Source organism: Schistocerca gregaria, chromosome X (genome assembly GCF_023897955.1).
Source record: "Schistocerca gregaria isolate iqSchGreg1 chromosome X, iqSchGreg1.2, whole genome shotgun sequence".
Lineage (NCBI taxonomy): Eukaryota > Metazoa > Arthropoda > Insecta > Orthoptera > Acrididae > Schistocerca > Schistocerca gregaria.
Window position 1 is genome coordinate 233,342,840 of NC_064931.1, and position 12,774 is coordinate 233,355,613.

Below are 12,774 nucleotides of genomic sequence, written 5' to 3' on the forward strand. Positions count from 1 at the left end.
TACCTGACTAACGAATTAAATCGATTTGAAGAATTCATTGGAAAACTTCGCTATCGGCCAGCGTTCGTTGAAGAAGGAAGCTATGGGTTTAACGTCCCAAGAACAGATTGAGCACAAGCGCGTGTAGAGAAAGAAACCGGCGACGCACTCTTCAAAGGAATCACCACAGCATTTACCGTGAGTTGTGTGGGAGAGTCACGGAATACCGCAAGGGATTCTTCCCACAGACGAACCCATTGTCACCTCGCTGGCTTGATCCGTAAAAAGACGAAATTTAGGTCCAATTACACCCCAACTCTGTAAGTAGACATGTGTATTGTGTATAACAGATCCAGCAAGAATGTAATGTTCCACCAAGAAATGATTAAAAACAGTTCAAAGCATTTCAAGAACTTATCAGGTTTGTCACTCCTGTCCTTATGACTAATTGACTTTTTCACCGTAAGAGTACCTCTAAAATATTAAAATGTCGACTGCATAATCACTCAAAAATAAAAGCGAATGAATTTTACACACAAATAAAATACAAAAAAAAAAATGAAACAATGGGGACGGCGGAAGAGGTCAAATGAATGAAATATTCGAATGTGAAACACGGTCAGCGCAGTGAGAGGTCTAAATTACGAAGCTGCACGAATTTCAAATGAGTGTGTAGGCTTCCGCGATCATTTCCAATCTGATCAAAATATTTTTGGGCATTAGCCGATCACGAAAACTGAGAACGGCCGGGAGAGCGGTGTGCTGCCCCTCCGTATCCGCATCCGATGACGCCTAAGAGCTGAGGATGACGCGATGGCCGATCGGTATCTTTGGGCCTTCAAGGCCTGTTCGGACGGCGTTTGTCTGGGCATTAGGCATCGCCATTCTGTACAACTAAACAGGAAGTAAAGGATAAACGCCGACGTTTCGATCTACGAGGTGCATTCAAGTTCTAAGGCCTCCGATTTTTTTTTCTAATTAACTACTCACCTGAAATCGATGAAACTGGCGTTACTTCTCGATGTAATCGCCCTGCAGACGTACACATTTTTCACAACGCTGACGCCATGATTCCATGGCAGCGGCGAAGGCTTCTTTAGGAGTCTGTTTTGACCACTGGAAAATCGCTGAGGCAATAGCAGCACGGCTGGTGAATGTGCGGCCACGGAGAGTGTCTTTCATTGCTGGAAAAAGCCAAAAGTCACTAGGAGTGAGGTCAGGTGAGTAGGGAGCATAAGGAATCACTTCAAAGTTGTTATCACGAAGAAACTGTTGCGTAACGTTAGCTCGATGTGCGGGTGCGTTGTGTTGGTGAAACAGCACACGCGCAGCCCTTCCCGGACGTTTTTGTTGCAGTGCAGGAAGGAATTTGTTCTTCAAAACATTTTCGTAGGATGCACCTGTTACCGTAGTGCCCTTTGGAACGCAATGGGTAAGGATTACGCTCTCGCTGTCCCAGAACATGGACACTACCATTTTTTCAGCACTGGCGGTTACCCGAAATTTTTTTGGTGGCGGTGAATCTGTGTGCTTCCATTGAGCTGACTGGCGCTTTTTTTCTGGATTGAAAAATGGCATCCACGTCTCATCCATTGTCACAATCGGCGAAAAGAAAGCCCCATTCATGCTGTCACTGCACGGCAACATTGCTTGGCAACATGCCACACGGGCAGCCATGTGGTCTTCTGTCAGCATTCGTGGCACCCACCTGGATGAGACTTTTCGCATTTTCAGGTCGTCATGCAGGATTGTGTGCACAGAACGCACAGAAATGCCAACTCTGGAGGCGATCTGTTCAACAGTCATTCGGCGATCCCCCAAAACAATTCTCTCCACTTTCTCGATCATGTCGTCATACCGGCTTGTGCGAGCCCGAGGTTGTTTCGGTTTGTTGTCACACGATGTTCTGCCTTCATTAAACTGTTGCACCCACGAACGCACTTTCGACACATCCATAACTCCATCACCACATGTCTCGTTCAACTGTCGATGAATTTCAATTGGTTTCACACCACGCAAATTCAGAAAACGAATGATTGCACGCTGTTCAATTAAGGAAAACGTCGTCATTTTAAGTATTTAAAACAGTTCTCATTCCATCTGCCGTACGGTGCTGCAATCTCTGGGACGTATTGACAATGAATGCGGCCTCATTTTAAAACAATGCGCATGTTTCTATCTCTTTCCAGTCCGGAGAAAAAACATCGAAGACCTTAGAACTTGAATTCACCTCGTACTTGCAACAGTATTCTTCAGGGTGACAAAAACCGTTTCGCTGTCCTAAAGAGTCCTTGTGCAAGCCGGTCCTGTCTAATTCTACACAACGCCCTAGCTTAATACCCAACGGGATGTTACTACGATAGTCAGAACTGATTTAATATTGCCGGCCGCTGTGGCCGAGCAGTTCTAGGCGCTTCAGTCTGGAACCGCGCAGGTTCGAATCCTGCCTCGGGCATGGATGTGTGTGATGTCCTTAGGTTAGTTAGGTTTAAGTAGTTCTAAGTTCTAGGGGACTGATGACCTCAGATGTTAAGTCCCATAGTACTCAGATCCATTTGAACAATTTGATTTAATATTAAGGACGGTTTTTAATTTTTCGTAATAACTTTTTCTACAATACTTATGCCTTAATTTAATGTGACTAAACCTCTGCCATCATTCTTGTCAAGGGCAGGAACAACTACACGCCATTGGCGCTAGTAAAAATGATAGACTTAAGGATTGGAAGATGAAACGCTAGTCAAATTTTTCAGTGATTTTTTAACATCTTTTTATTTTTTCAACGGTACGAACACCAGTGATACAAGGATAATGGTTATTTAGAGCTTACGCTTTATTAGCACAGACAGTGCGTTTCTTTGTTTTCAATGTTCTATGCCGAAGAAGCGCAGTGTATACAACACATACTGTTCTACGTGGAAAGCAACTATCATCCAATACTACAGGATTTTTAGCAACTAAGAGATTTATATAGAGAAGAGACGTCGCCTTTCATGGATAAATCAGAATTAAAAATTAATGGTTTGTTCCTCACCCCGCTTGAACTACGACAACTTCAACCCAAGCAAGCAACTTCACGGTGGCCATTGCCAAATTCATTGTGTACTCCGCTTTTATTTGCTACATATTAAGAAATATATTTAGTCGCGGCCGTCCGAGAGTTCATTAGAGTATTGTCTAATAATCTGAAGTAATTCGGTAAAGAACTTTTCGATATTTTTGGTAAGTATGTCTTCCCTTTATATATTACATATATTTTTATGTACTATATATATTGAAAATACACTTTAAGACAAAAAACCACGCACCACGAAGGAATTATTCGAATGGGACGGAAATCGGCAGATGTGATGTACGAGAACAGATAAACGAAGGATCACGATTCCAAAAAAACTGATTGGTTTATTCAAGAGAAAGAGCTTCACAAATTGAGCAACCAAAGGGTCTGCTATGAAAAGAAATGGCACCCTCGACCGTCGCTCCTGGTTGTCGGGCCGTACGGCGAATGATAGACTAGTATCCCACTGCTGTCCGAGGCGTCTCCAGACATGTCTTCGGCCTGGAATCTCCTTGATTGGTGTAGAACTGACTTCAGTGACGAGTTACGCTTCGAACTGAGTCCCGATCACCAGCGAAGACGTCTTTGCAGGCGCCCCGGACAGTGGTGGGATATCAACCCGACTGTTGTAAGCCACACAGCCCGACAACCAGGAGTGATGGTCTGCGGTGGCATTTCTTCTCATACCAAGACCTCTTTGGTTGTCATCCGCAGCACCATTGCAGCAAAGCAGTAAGTCGACGATATTCTATTCCCCGTTTTGTTGCCCTTTATGGCAAGCCATCCTGGACTTACATTTCAGCAAGATAATACCCGCTCGCACACGGCGGAAGTTTCTACTGGTTGTCTTCGAGGTTGACAAATCCTACCTTGGCCGGCAAGTTCATCAGTTCTCTCCCCAACTAAGGACGTTTGGAGCATTATCCAACCATCTCGGGATTGTGACGACTAACGCGCCAATGTGGCAGCATTTGGCATGATATCCCTCAGGAGGACATCCAACAACTGTTTCAATCAATGTCAAGATGAATAACTACTTCCATAAGGGCCAGAGGTGGACCAACACATTACTGACTTGCTCAATTTGCGAAGTTCTTTTTCTTGAGTAAATCATCCAATTCTTCTGAAATCGTAATCCTTTGTTTGTTTGTTCATATAAATCACAACTACCGATTTCCGTCCCATTCGAGTAATGCCTTCGTGGTGCGTCGTCCCCCCTCCCTCCCCCCTTAGAGTTTATATAACCCACGTCCGTCTGAATGTTCGTTAGAGAAATATGCAAAAATCTGAAGTAAATCGATCAACAACTTTTCGATATTTTTCTTACGCACTACTTTATGTAACTTAAACTAACTTACGCTAAGGACAACACAGACATCCTTGCCCGAGGGAGGACTCGAACTTCCGACGGTGGCAGCCACCCGGACCGTGACAAGACGCCTCTGACCGTGCGACGAAGATCAGGATTCGGAAAAAAATCCCAAATCTGTGATCAGAAACTTGGTTTCAGCTAAATGGGCTGAATGTAAACATATCTAAGATTCACGTGATGCAGTTCGAAACCAAACAGTCAAAATGTGAGCAGATTAAGAATGTGCACATCAACCAAGGTATAGAAGAAGTTGACTCAGTCAAATTCTTAGGTTTAAATGTAGATAAAAATTTGAGCTGACAGGCACACATTGAATATCTGGCAAACAAACTGAGCAGCTTTGCATTTGCAACGCAAATATTATCAACTGCAGCTGACATGGAGACACGAAAAGTAGCATATACAAGCTACTTCGAATCCATTATTAGGTATGGTATTGTTTTTTGAGGTAACTCGACAAACATAGTGCGGATACTAAAAATACAGAAAAAAATTATTCGAAATATGTGCACTGCAAATCACAAAGAAACATGTCGACCATTATTTAGAAAATTTAAAAATATTAACTCTGTCATCCTTATACATATATGAGATTATAATATTTTTGTACACTAGACATGAATTATTTGTCCATTCACATGATACTAGAAACAAAGCAAATTTTATGCTCCCCACCCACTTAAAAGAAAGCTATAAGAGGCACTGACACAAATGTTATTACTCAGTGGATGAATTCATGTAGGACAAACTGGAAATTTAAGCTGGATACAATGTGTTACACATTCCAAGAAATATCCTTATAGTGTTATTGTTTATTATAGTGCTATTATGCATTAATGTAAAAATCATTGTAACTGTTTTATAAATTTTTGACATGTCTCCTGTACGTAAAACAAATGGATTGCAAATGTACGTCATGAGATGAATAAAACACAATTCAATTAAAAAACAACAATTCTTGTAAGTTATGCTAAAGTGATTTATTGCATTAACGTAAACAAATTATTATTCTAATAAAAGTTTCACATATTTGTTGCTATTATTAAATCCTAGACAACTGTGGTACTTTAAAAGTCTGAGTGAGACTAAATTATACATTGGATCAGACGAAAGGGGGGGGGGGAGTATGTAAGATACTTTGACCCTTCCTCTTCCCCCAAAACCTAACCATGGATCCGTGGCATGTGCGTCGCTGTCGCTATTTGTTTTCATTTCTTATTTTGAAATAAGTGAACAGACTAATCCTGGTCCATCATGGCGTTCGAGCACGATAGTCACAACACCAGAAGGGATCGGTGGTCCGTGGGACAATGTGTCACTTCTGTTTTGCAGGAGCACGGAACACGGACGTAGGCTGCCAGCCCTGCGAGCCGGATGCGGGGCTTGTTCCCTCGCACCGCTGCCCCTTCCCGGTTCGGGCGATCGGAGCTCTCGCATGTTTACGCTCGCGACTGACTTCCACGCTACACTGTCCGCGCATTAATGTTCAGGTAATCTGACTTGATTTCTTCGAGTGGGTGATATGAACTGTTTTGTGTGAGAAAGACGTGATGAGACTACAGAGAATCGGGCGGGAAGAATATTCACCAACAATGGCACTGTTGCAACTCACCGCGGTTGTTCGAACGGATACGACAGAACTTTGTGCTATTTTGTCAAGCCTGCATGGGAGCTGTGGGATACAGCTTTGAATCGCTATGAATGTAGCAACTTGTGCGTGCGAATAAAATTATTATAAAAATGTGTCTACTGGCATTTTTATCATCATGAGTAGAACAAAGATATAACTGAAAATTTCTCAGTTTTGCTTATACCTTTGCAGTCAATTGTTTCTGGGAGGGGGATTCCGATCATAGATTGATACAGTTTCCCTTCACCATCAGCCCTGAAATTTTGTATAATCGGCCCGTAAAACTGTGTAAAAGCTGCACTGTGCATGCAGATTGTCAATAATAGTGCAGATGTAGAAATCTTCCCAGAAACAATCCATCTAGCTTCCAGTGATTAGAAGATCTCATCATTTATGGCTACTACTAACACGATGCTATTCTATAACAGCTAAAAAAATTGAAGCAAGAATAACTCTGATTAGCTACACGAGAAAGAGACTTACACAAGAATGTATTATTTTGATCTCACAGGAACAATGCACTGTTGGTGAATGGTTTTTACACAGCATGAGCCTGTATGTGCGTTGTACTGATACTGCAGGACATATAAGAATTATGTGCCAGACAGGGACTCTAATTAAGAGCGGTCGCCGAGTCCTGGAATGGTCCAAGGTTCAAGACTCGTTTCAGCGCAGTATTAATTTGTAAGTTTCATCTTACTCGCCATTTTTCTCAAATAGCTGTTATCAAACCAACTATGTACTATCTGATCAAACGTATTGGGGCACCTATTAACAGACAATATGGTGTGTGTCCACCCTTCGTCTTTGTGGCAGCCTGAACCCTGCTGGCAACACTTTGAATAAGATGTCTCTCTGTGAAGGAATAGCAGCCCATTCTTCCTCAAGAGCCAAAAGTAGAGAATGTAGTAATGTTGGACACTAGGGTCTGGAGCGAAGTCGACGTTCTAAATCATTCTAAAGGTGACCTACTGGACTCAGGTCAGGACTCTGGACAGGACAGTCCATTACAGGAGTGTTATTGTCCACAAGCCATTGCTTCATAGATGTTGCTTTATGACCATGTGCATTGTCATGCTGACAGAAACAGTCATCGTGTCAGATCAGTCTCTATGCTGTACGTTGTACACAATACTGTAAAATGTGTTCGTATCCTTCCGCATTTAGCGTCTTCTTAAGCGCAATAAGGGAGTTCTTCACTGCTGGCTTTACATGTGACAACGAGTAACGTTCTCCAAGCTTTAGGTACACCCAAGCCCTTCCATCGTATAGCCAAAGGTTACAGCGTCATTGATTCGTCACTCCAAATCACTCGTTTCCAGTCATCCACTGTCCAGTTGCGTCGCTCTTTACACCGTCTCAAGCGTCGCTTAGTACTGACTACAGAAATGTGTGTGTGGCTTATGAGAAGCCGATCGAATATCCATTGTGCTAGCTGGACTGCTAATAGCACTTGGGAACTCACGAGTGATTCTTTCCGCTGATTTCATGCTATTTTCAATAGGCTCCGTCCGCAATGCTCGACGGTGCCTGTCCGTCAGTATATGAGGCCTGGGTTTAGCTATGGTTGTCCTTTCTCATTTCCACTTGACTTGCGGAGCTTTAGAAGGGTTGAAATTTCTCAGATTCTGGTGGTACGTTCCTGTGGGACCAAACTGCTGAGGTCATCGGTCTCTAGGCTTACACACTACTTAATCTAACTTAAACTAGCTTACGTTAAGGACAACCTATGCCCGATGGAGGGCTCGAACTTCCGTGGGGGGAAGGGGGGGGGGGGCGGAGCCGCGCGCGAGCAGGCGAGCAGTGTCAAGGCGAAGGCACCCGAGACCGCGCGGTTACCTCGCGCAGCCTTCCCTGATAGCTCTGTGTCAGGTGACATCCAATGTTTAGTCCACGTTCGAAGTTACCGAGCTCTTCTACCCTGTCAATTATGCTTTAACTGCTTCTCTACTTACGTTTTCTAGCATTATATGCAGAGACTGTCATTAATATTCTGTCACTTCTCTATTTCCAGTAGTATGTTTTTTTCTTTATATGGGGGAAGGTGGTGTAAAGTGGACGCTATAAGTGAAATTGCATTTTTCACCATACCATGGTTATTGGTAGAAACTTGGCGCTTACACATTTTGAAGTTACATATTATAAGGTATAAAAAAAGATGGTTCAAATGGCTCTGAGCAATATGGGACTTAACTTCTGAGGTCATCAGTCGCCTAGAACTTAGAACCGCTTAAACCTAACTAACGTAAGGACGTCACACACATCCATGCCTGAGGCAGGATTCGAACCTGCGACCGTATAAGGTATCACGCCAAATGTTTTTATGCGAAAGAAAAAATAATATATAGGAACTATATTAATTTTTCTGAAGGCTTACGAAGTGACCAGTTTCCTTACCTGGTGGGGGAGGGGGGGGGGGGGGGGGGTGTTAAAGTAGCCAGCGCCATCTCAACAATATCCAATGTTTGTCTTTTTGATTTTCGGACAGATTTTCTAAGAATCTTGATGTCCTAGTATCTGAAACCATACCAAGCGGCTGGTACGGACTGTATTCAATATGATTTTCGTTTTATACAAAATATAACAGAACAGAGACGGCTTTAAGTAATATACATTCAATAATTCAAAATCATCTCAAAGGGACAAATTGCTGTATGATAGCTTCGTATATAAAACTATTTAGAAGTCAGTCTGATTTGTGGTATTATGTGTGATATACGGAAGTAACTAACTGTTATTAAGTGAAACATTTTCGGCATTTTTCATGAAGAGTAGTGTGGCCACTTTTCCGAGTAGGACACCATATCAGCATTAGTAACTCACAGAGGAAACTATCGAGCTGGAATAAACAACAAGGCACTATAGAGAGCTCTAACTGCTCGAATTGTCAGTGATCAACAACTTGAAGAGCTTCCGCGATGAGCAGAAACAGAACAATAGGTGGGCAGGGAAGAGGAAGCAGGCAGCCAGGGGAAGAATGAAACGTTTTTGGGATGGAAAAAAAGACTTCCACTTGGGGTGGAATCTAATGGCCCTCAACGGGGAAAAATATTAGTATTTTTTTCCATCAGTACTTAGTACAGCACACAGCTTTGTCATAAAATCCCTTAAATTGCAATTCAATTGCAAATTGCGATTGAAAACCACTCGGTCAAAAATTTGAGAGCAAAATGAACCATGTACTTAATTTACTTTTACGCTGCATAAACTAAAAGTGTGTCCTCACCATTATCAGTATTCCACTTAGCGCTATGACTGGAAGAGGTAGGAAGACTATGGCAATGTGAGAGTGTAAATTAGGGGAACGATGTTTCTTTTTTCTTTCAGTCGTTTCCGTCTACGTTTGGGAAGCCAGTCTGTCTGGGTTTTTCCCCTTATAGGGAATCTATGGGTTGAGGCTTTGAGTAGTGCTTAAAGCTCCCTGGGTCTAGGGTTCGATCCTAGCCACTATTTATATATACCTGAAAAAATCATCAGTAATGGCGGAGGAATACTTCCGGTGTAAGAAATCACCCTCGTTCTGCCAACGGCCTTGTCAAAGAGGGCGAAGGAGCGGATAGAGGTTGGGGACACCTTCTTGCCCTTGGGGCGGAAAACTGGCCTCGGAAATCTGAAAAATCAGCAGTGACCAACGACATGAGGATGCAGAAGGCAATGGAAACTCCTGCATTAAAGACACTTACTGTACATCCACAGCAAATGGGGCATGTAATTTAAAAAAAGCGTTATAATGATCTCTCCATTGGCAAAAGATTCCACATTAGTCCCTCATTCAGAACTCTGGGAGGGGACTGCCATGACGGAGATGACCATGAGGAAAAACTGAATAATCGATGAAAGGATAATATACCAACAGTCGGAGTCTGGCATGTCAGAAGTAAGGAAGCCTGAGAACTAAAAATTGAAATGCAAAGGCTCAATCTAGGTATGGTGGGGGTCAGCTAAGTGAAATAGAAAGGAGACAAGGGTTCCTGGACAGATGAATACAGAACAATACCAACAGCAACAGAAATTCTGTATCGGGAGTATGATTCGTCATAAATAGGAAAATATAACGGAGAATAAGTTACTGTGAACAGCTCAGTGATAAGATTATTCTCATCAGAATCGACAGCCAGCCAACACCAAAGCAATAGTTCAGGTATAATTGCCGACGTCACAAGAAGACGAGGGTACGTAGAAAGTGTATGACGATATTGAACTTGGAAACTGGCATGTAAAGGGAGGTGAAATCTAATAATAATGGGTTACTGGAACACAGTACTAGTGGCAGGAACGCACGACAGAGTTACGGGAGAATTTGCTGTCGATAGGAGGAATAACAGAGGAGAAAGACCATTTGAGGTCTGTAATAAATTTCAGTTAGTAATAGCGAATACATTGCTCAAAAATCACAAGTGGAGAATATATACTTCGACAAGGTCTGGAAACACGCAAAGATTCCACCTGGATTAGTAAGATCAAACAGAGATCCCGAAATCAGATATAAGACTGTAAGGAGTGCCCCGGAGTGGAATAGATTCGCTATTTAGTAGTGACGAAGCATACTTCTACTGGGGCGTGTTTGTGGAGTGGGTGACTTCTACTGGGGCGTGTTTGTGGAGTGGGTGAGGTTCGTAACATCCATGATACCCTAGTCCCATCTCGGCTCGAAGCCTGGGTGTGGTATGCTCCGTCTACAAGCGTTAAATGGCATTTATGGCCTCATACCAGAGATTGTAGCACCATCTGCCGATACGTATAGAAAATACGCCGGATGGAACATCTTAACGCGACAGGAGAAACTAGCGATACGCTCGGCTTACTTGAAAGTGACATCGTCCGGCAGGGACGTATTATCTAAAATTTAGTAGTATCGCGTTATGAGTTGCAATCCCATCTGCTTGCAGACAAACAAAACATAACGAGTACAGTACCGCAGATAACGTGTATACGTCTTTTTTTGTCGTGTGAGAATAGGGAATAAATTATGCTGTTCTTGGGAAGAGTGAGCAAAAAAGACATCCTAGTTTCGCCTGCTAGAAGATCGTTTATTGCTGACATGTTATCACTACAAGTTTACTGATTTCTGAATACTGAAGTAAAAACAGAACACTTAAAAATACCTTGTGACTAACAGCCATTTGAAAGATACCGACCGAGCGAAGTGGCGCAGTGGTTAGCACACTGGACTCGCTTTCGGGAGGACGACAGTTTAAACCCGTGTCCGGCCATCCTGATTTAGGTTTTCTGTAATTTCCCTAAATTGCTTCAGGCAAATTCCGGGATGGTTCGTTTGAAAGGACACAGCGAACTTCCCGATGGCTTCTCGTCCTTGCCCATCCTTCCTTAATCCGATAGGACAGATGACCTCGCTGTTTGGTCCCCTCCCCCAAATCAACCAAAGCTACCAACTACCTAGTCAACAGATTGCTCAGAATAGACGAATATAATAACCATTCGCATGTTGGAACTGTAACAGTGTTACTGAGACTCATAAAATTTTCATCTGATCCAATCCGTTACTTCTTCCAAATCCTGAAGACCGTGCACTCCACTTAACAGTACTTCTCTATACAAAAATCTTTTAACAGCTCAGTACGTTTGTCAGTCTCGTCATCCATACATAACACCTATGCATATTTTATACATTCCGTAGCCTCAATAATAACAACTGCATCGCCTACCACAATTTTTAAATCAGTGTACAATGCCATGCCTATAACATCGCATACCTTCAACATTACACATCCATAACCTCCAAGTCGCTAGTCGCTTATCTGGCGAGCAGTCCTTCCTCGGCATGCGTGCAGGTTAAACATTAAAATGTTAATACTGCTGAACCTCACGGTGTGGTTTCATGAGGTCCTGACTTACTGGATTGGCCTCAGGTGATGTGGAGATGCTTGTGGAGAAAATTATTCTCGCAACAAGATTGGCCTCTGGTGATGTGGTGGTGAGTTGTCCTCAGGCTGCTCCGGAGAAAATTATTCTTGCAGCAGGCAATGTGTTGTTGACCTGCGGTGTTGTTGGTGGCTCAGTTCCAAGACGAGACGACTGCGGGATTGAACAGATTTCTCGTAAAAGGCGCCAGCTGTCTGCCGCATTCTTTTCCGCAGCAGCAAGACGCCCGTTTCTTCGCGCTGCAGACGAGTAGAATACAGATTCGTAGGGTGCAGAGCGAGTTTCATAGCTCAGTTCCGCACGCTTTGCAGCCCCCATACCACGGTATCGCACACTAGCACAGGTCTGGCCAGTGTTAGGTAGAGTGTGATACCATGGTGCTCAGGCAGCAAAGGATACAGAATGCAGAGACGTCCCACTGCTCTGTTTCTGACGTCACATACATGCTGCGCCCTGGTGAGCCTCTGGGCGAGGGTCACCTCAAGGTATTTCACGGTCTTTCCCATGGAATGTGGCCTCCCATGATGTAAGGCGGCAGATCTGGCGGCAGCATCCTTTGGCTGGAGACTACTGCCTGGCTCTTGGCGGTGTTGAATTTAAGTCGCCACTTCATAGTTCATGCTCCAATTGCATCGCGTCCAAGTTAAAGGTGGCGTCTCACTGCGTGGACGTTGATGCTGTGGATAAACAGCGTTCTATAGTCGGCGTAAAGCGCGCCAATTCTACACACGCCACCCGCGGTGCGTCGGCAATGTAGAGAGAGTACAGCAAGGGGCCAAGCACCGACCCCTGCAGGACCCCTGCACGTATCTGCCGCACTATGGATGACTCATCGTCTGCTCTCATGTGGAA

At 43.5% G+C, this 12,774-nt stretch overlaps 1 protein-coding gene across 2 annotated transcripts in view; it reads right to left on the minus strand.

The window, feature by feature from the left end:
* Positions 1-12,774, minus strand: part of LOC126299359 (uncharacterized) — a 168,669-nt gene that overhangs the window by 108,441 nt on the left and 47,454 nt on the right. The window contains exon 1 of one of the 2 annotated variants that reach the window (XM_049991217.1): positions 970-1,091. The exons of the other annotated variant lie outside the window; for it this stretch is intronic. Coding sequence (XP_049847174.1) covers positions 970-1,027 — 58 coding nt within the window. The 5' untranslated portion in view covers positions 1,028-1,091. Of the gene's footprint in view, positions 1-969; positions 1,092-12,774 lie in introns of those variants that run through there. 2 annotated transcript variants of the gene reach the window in all.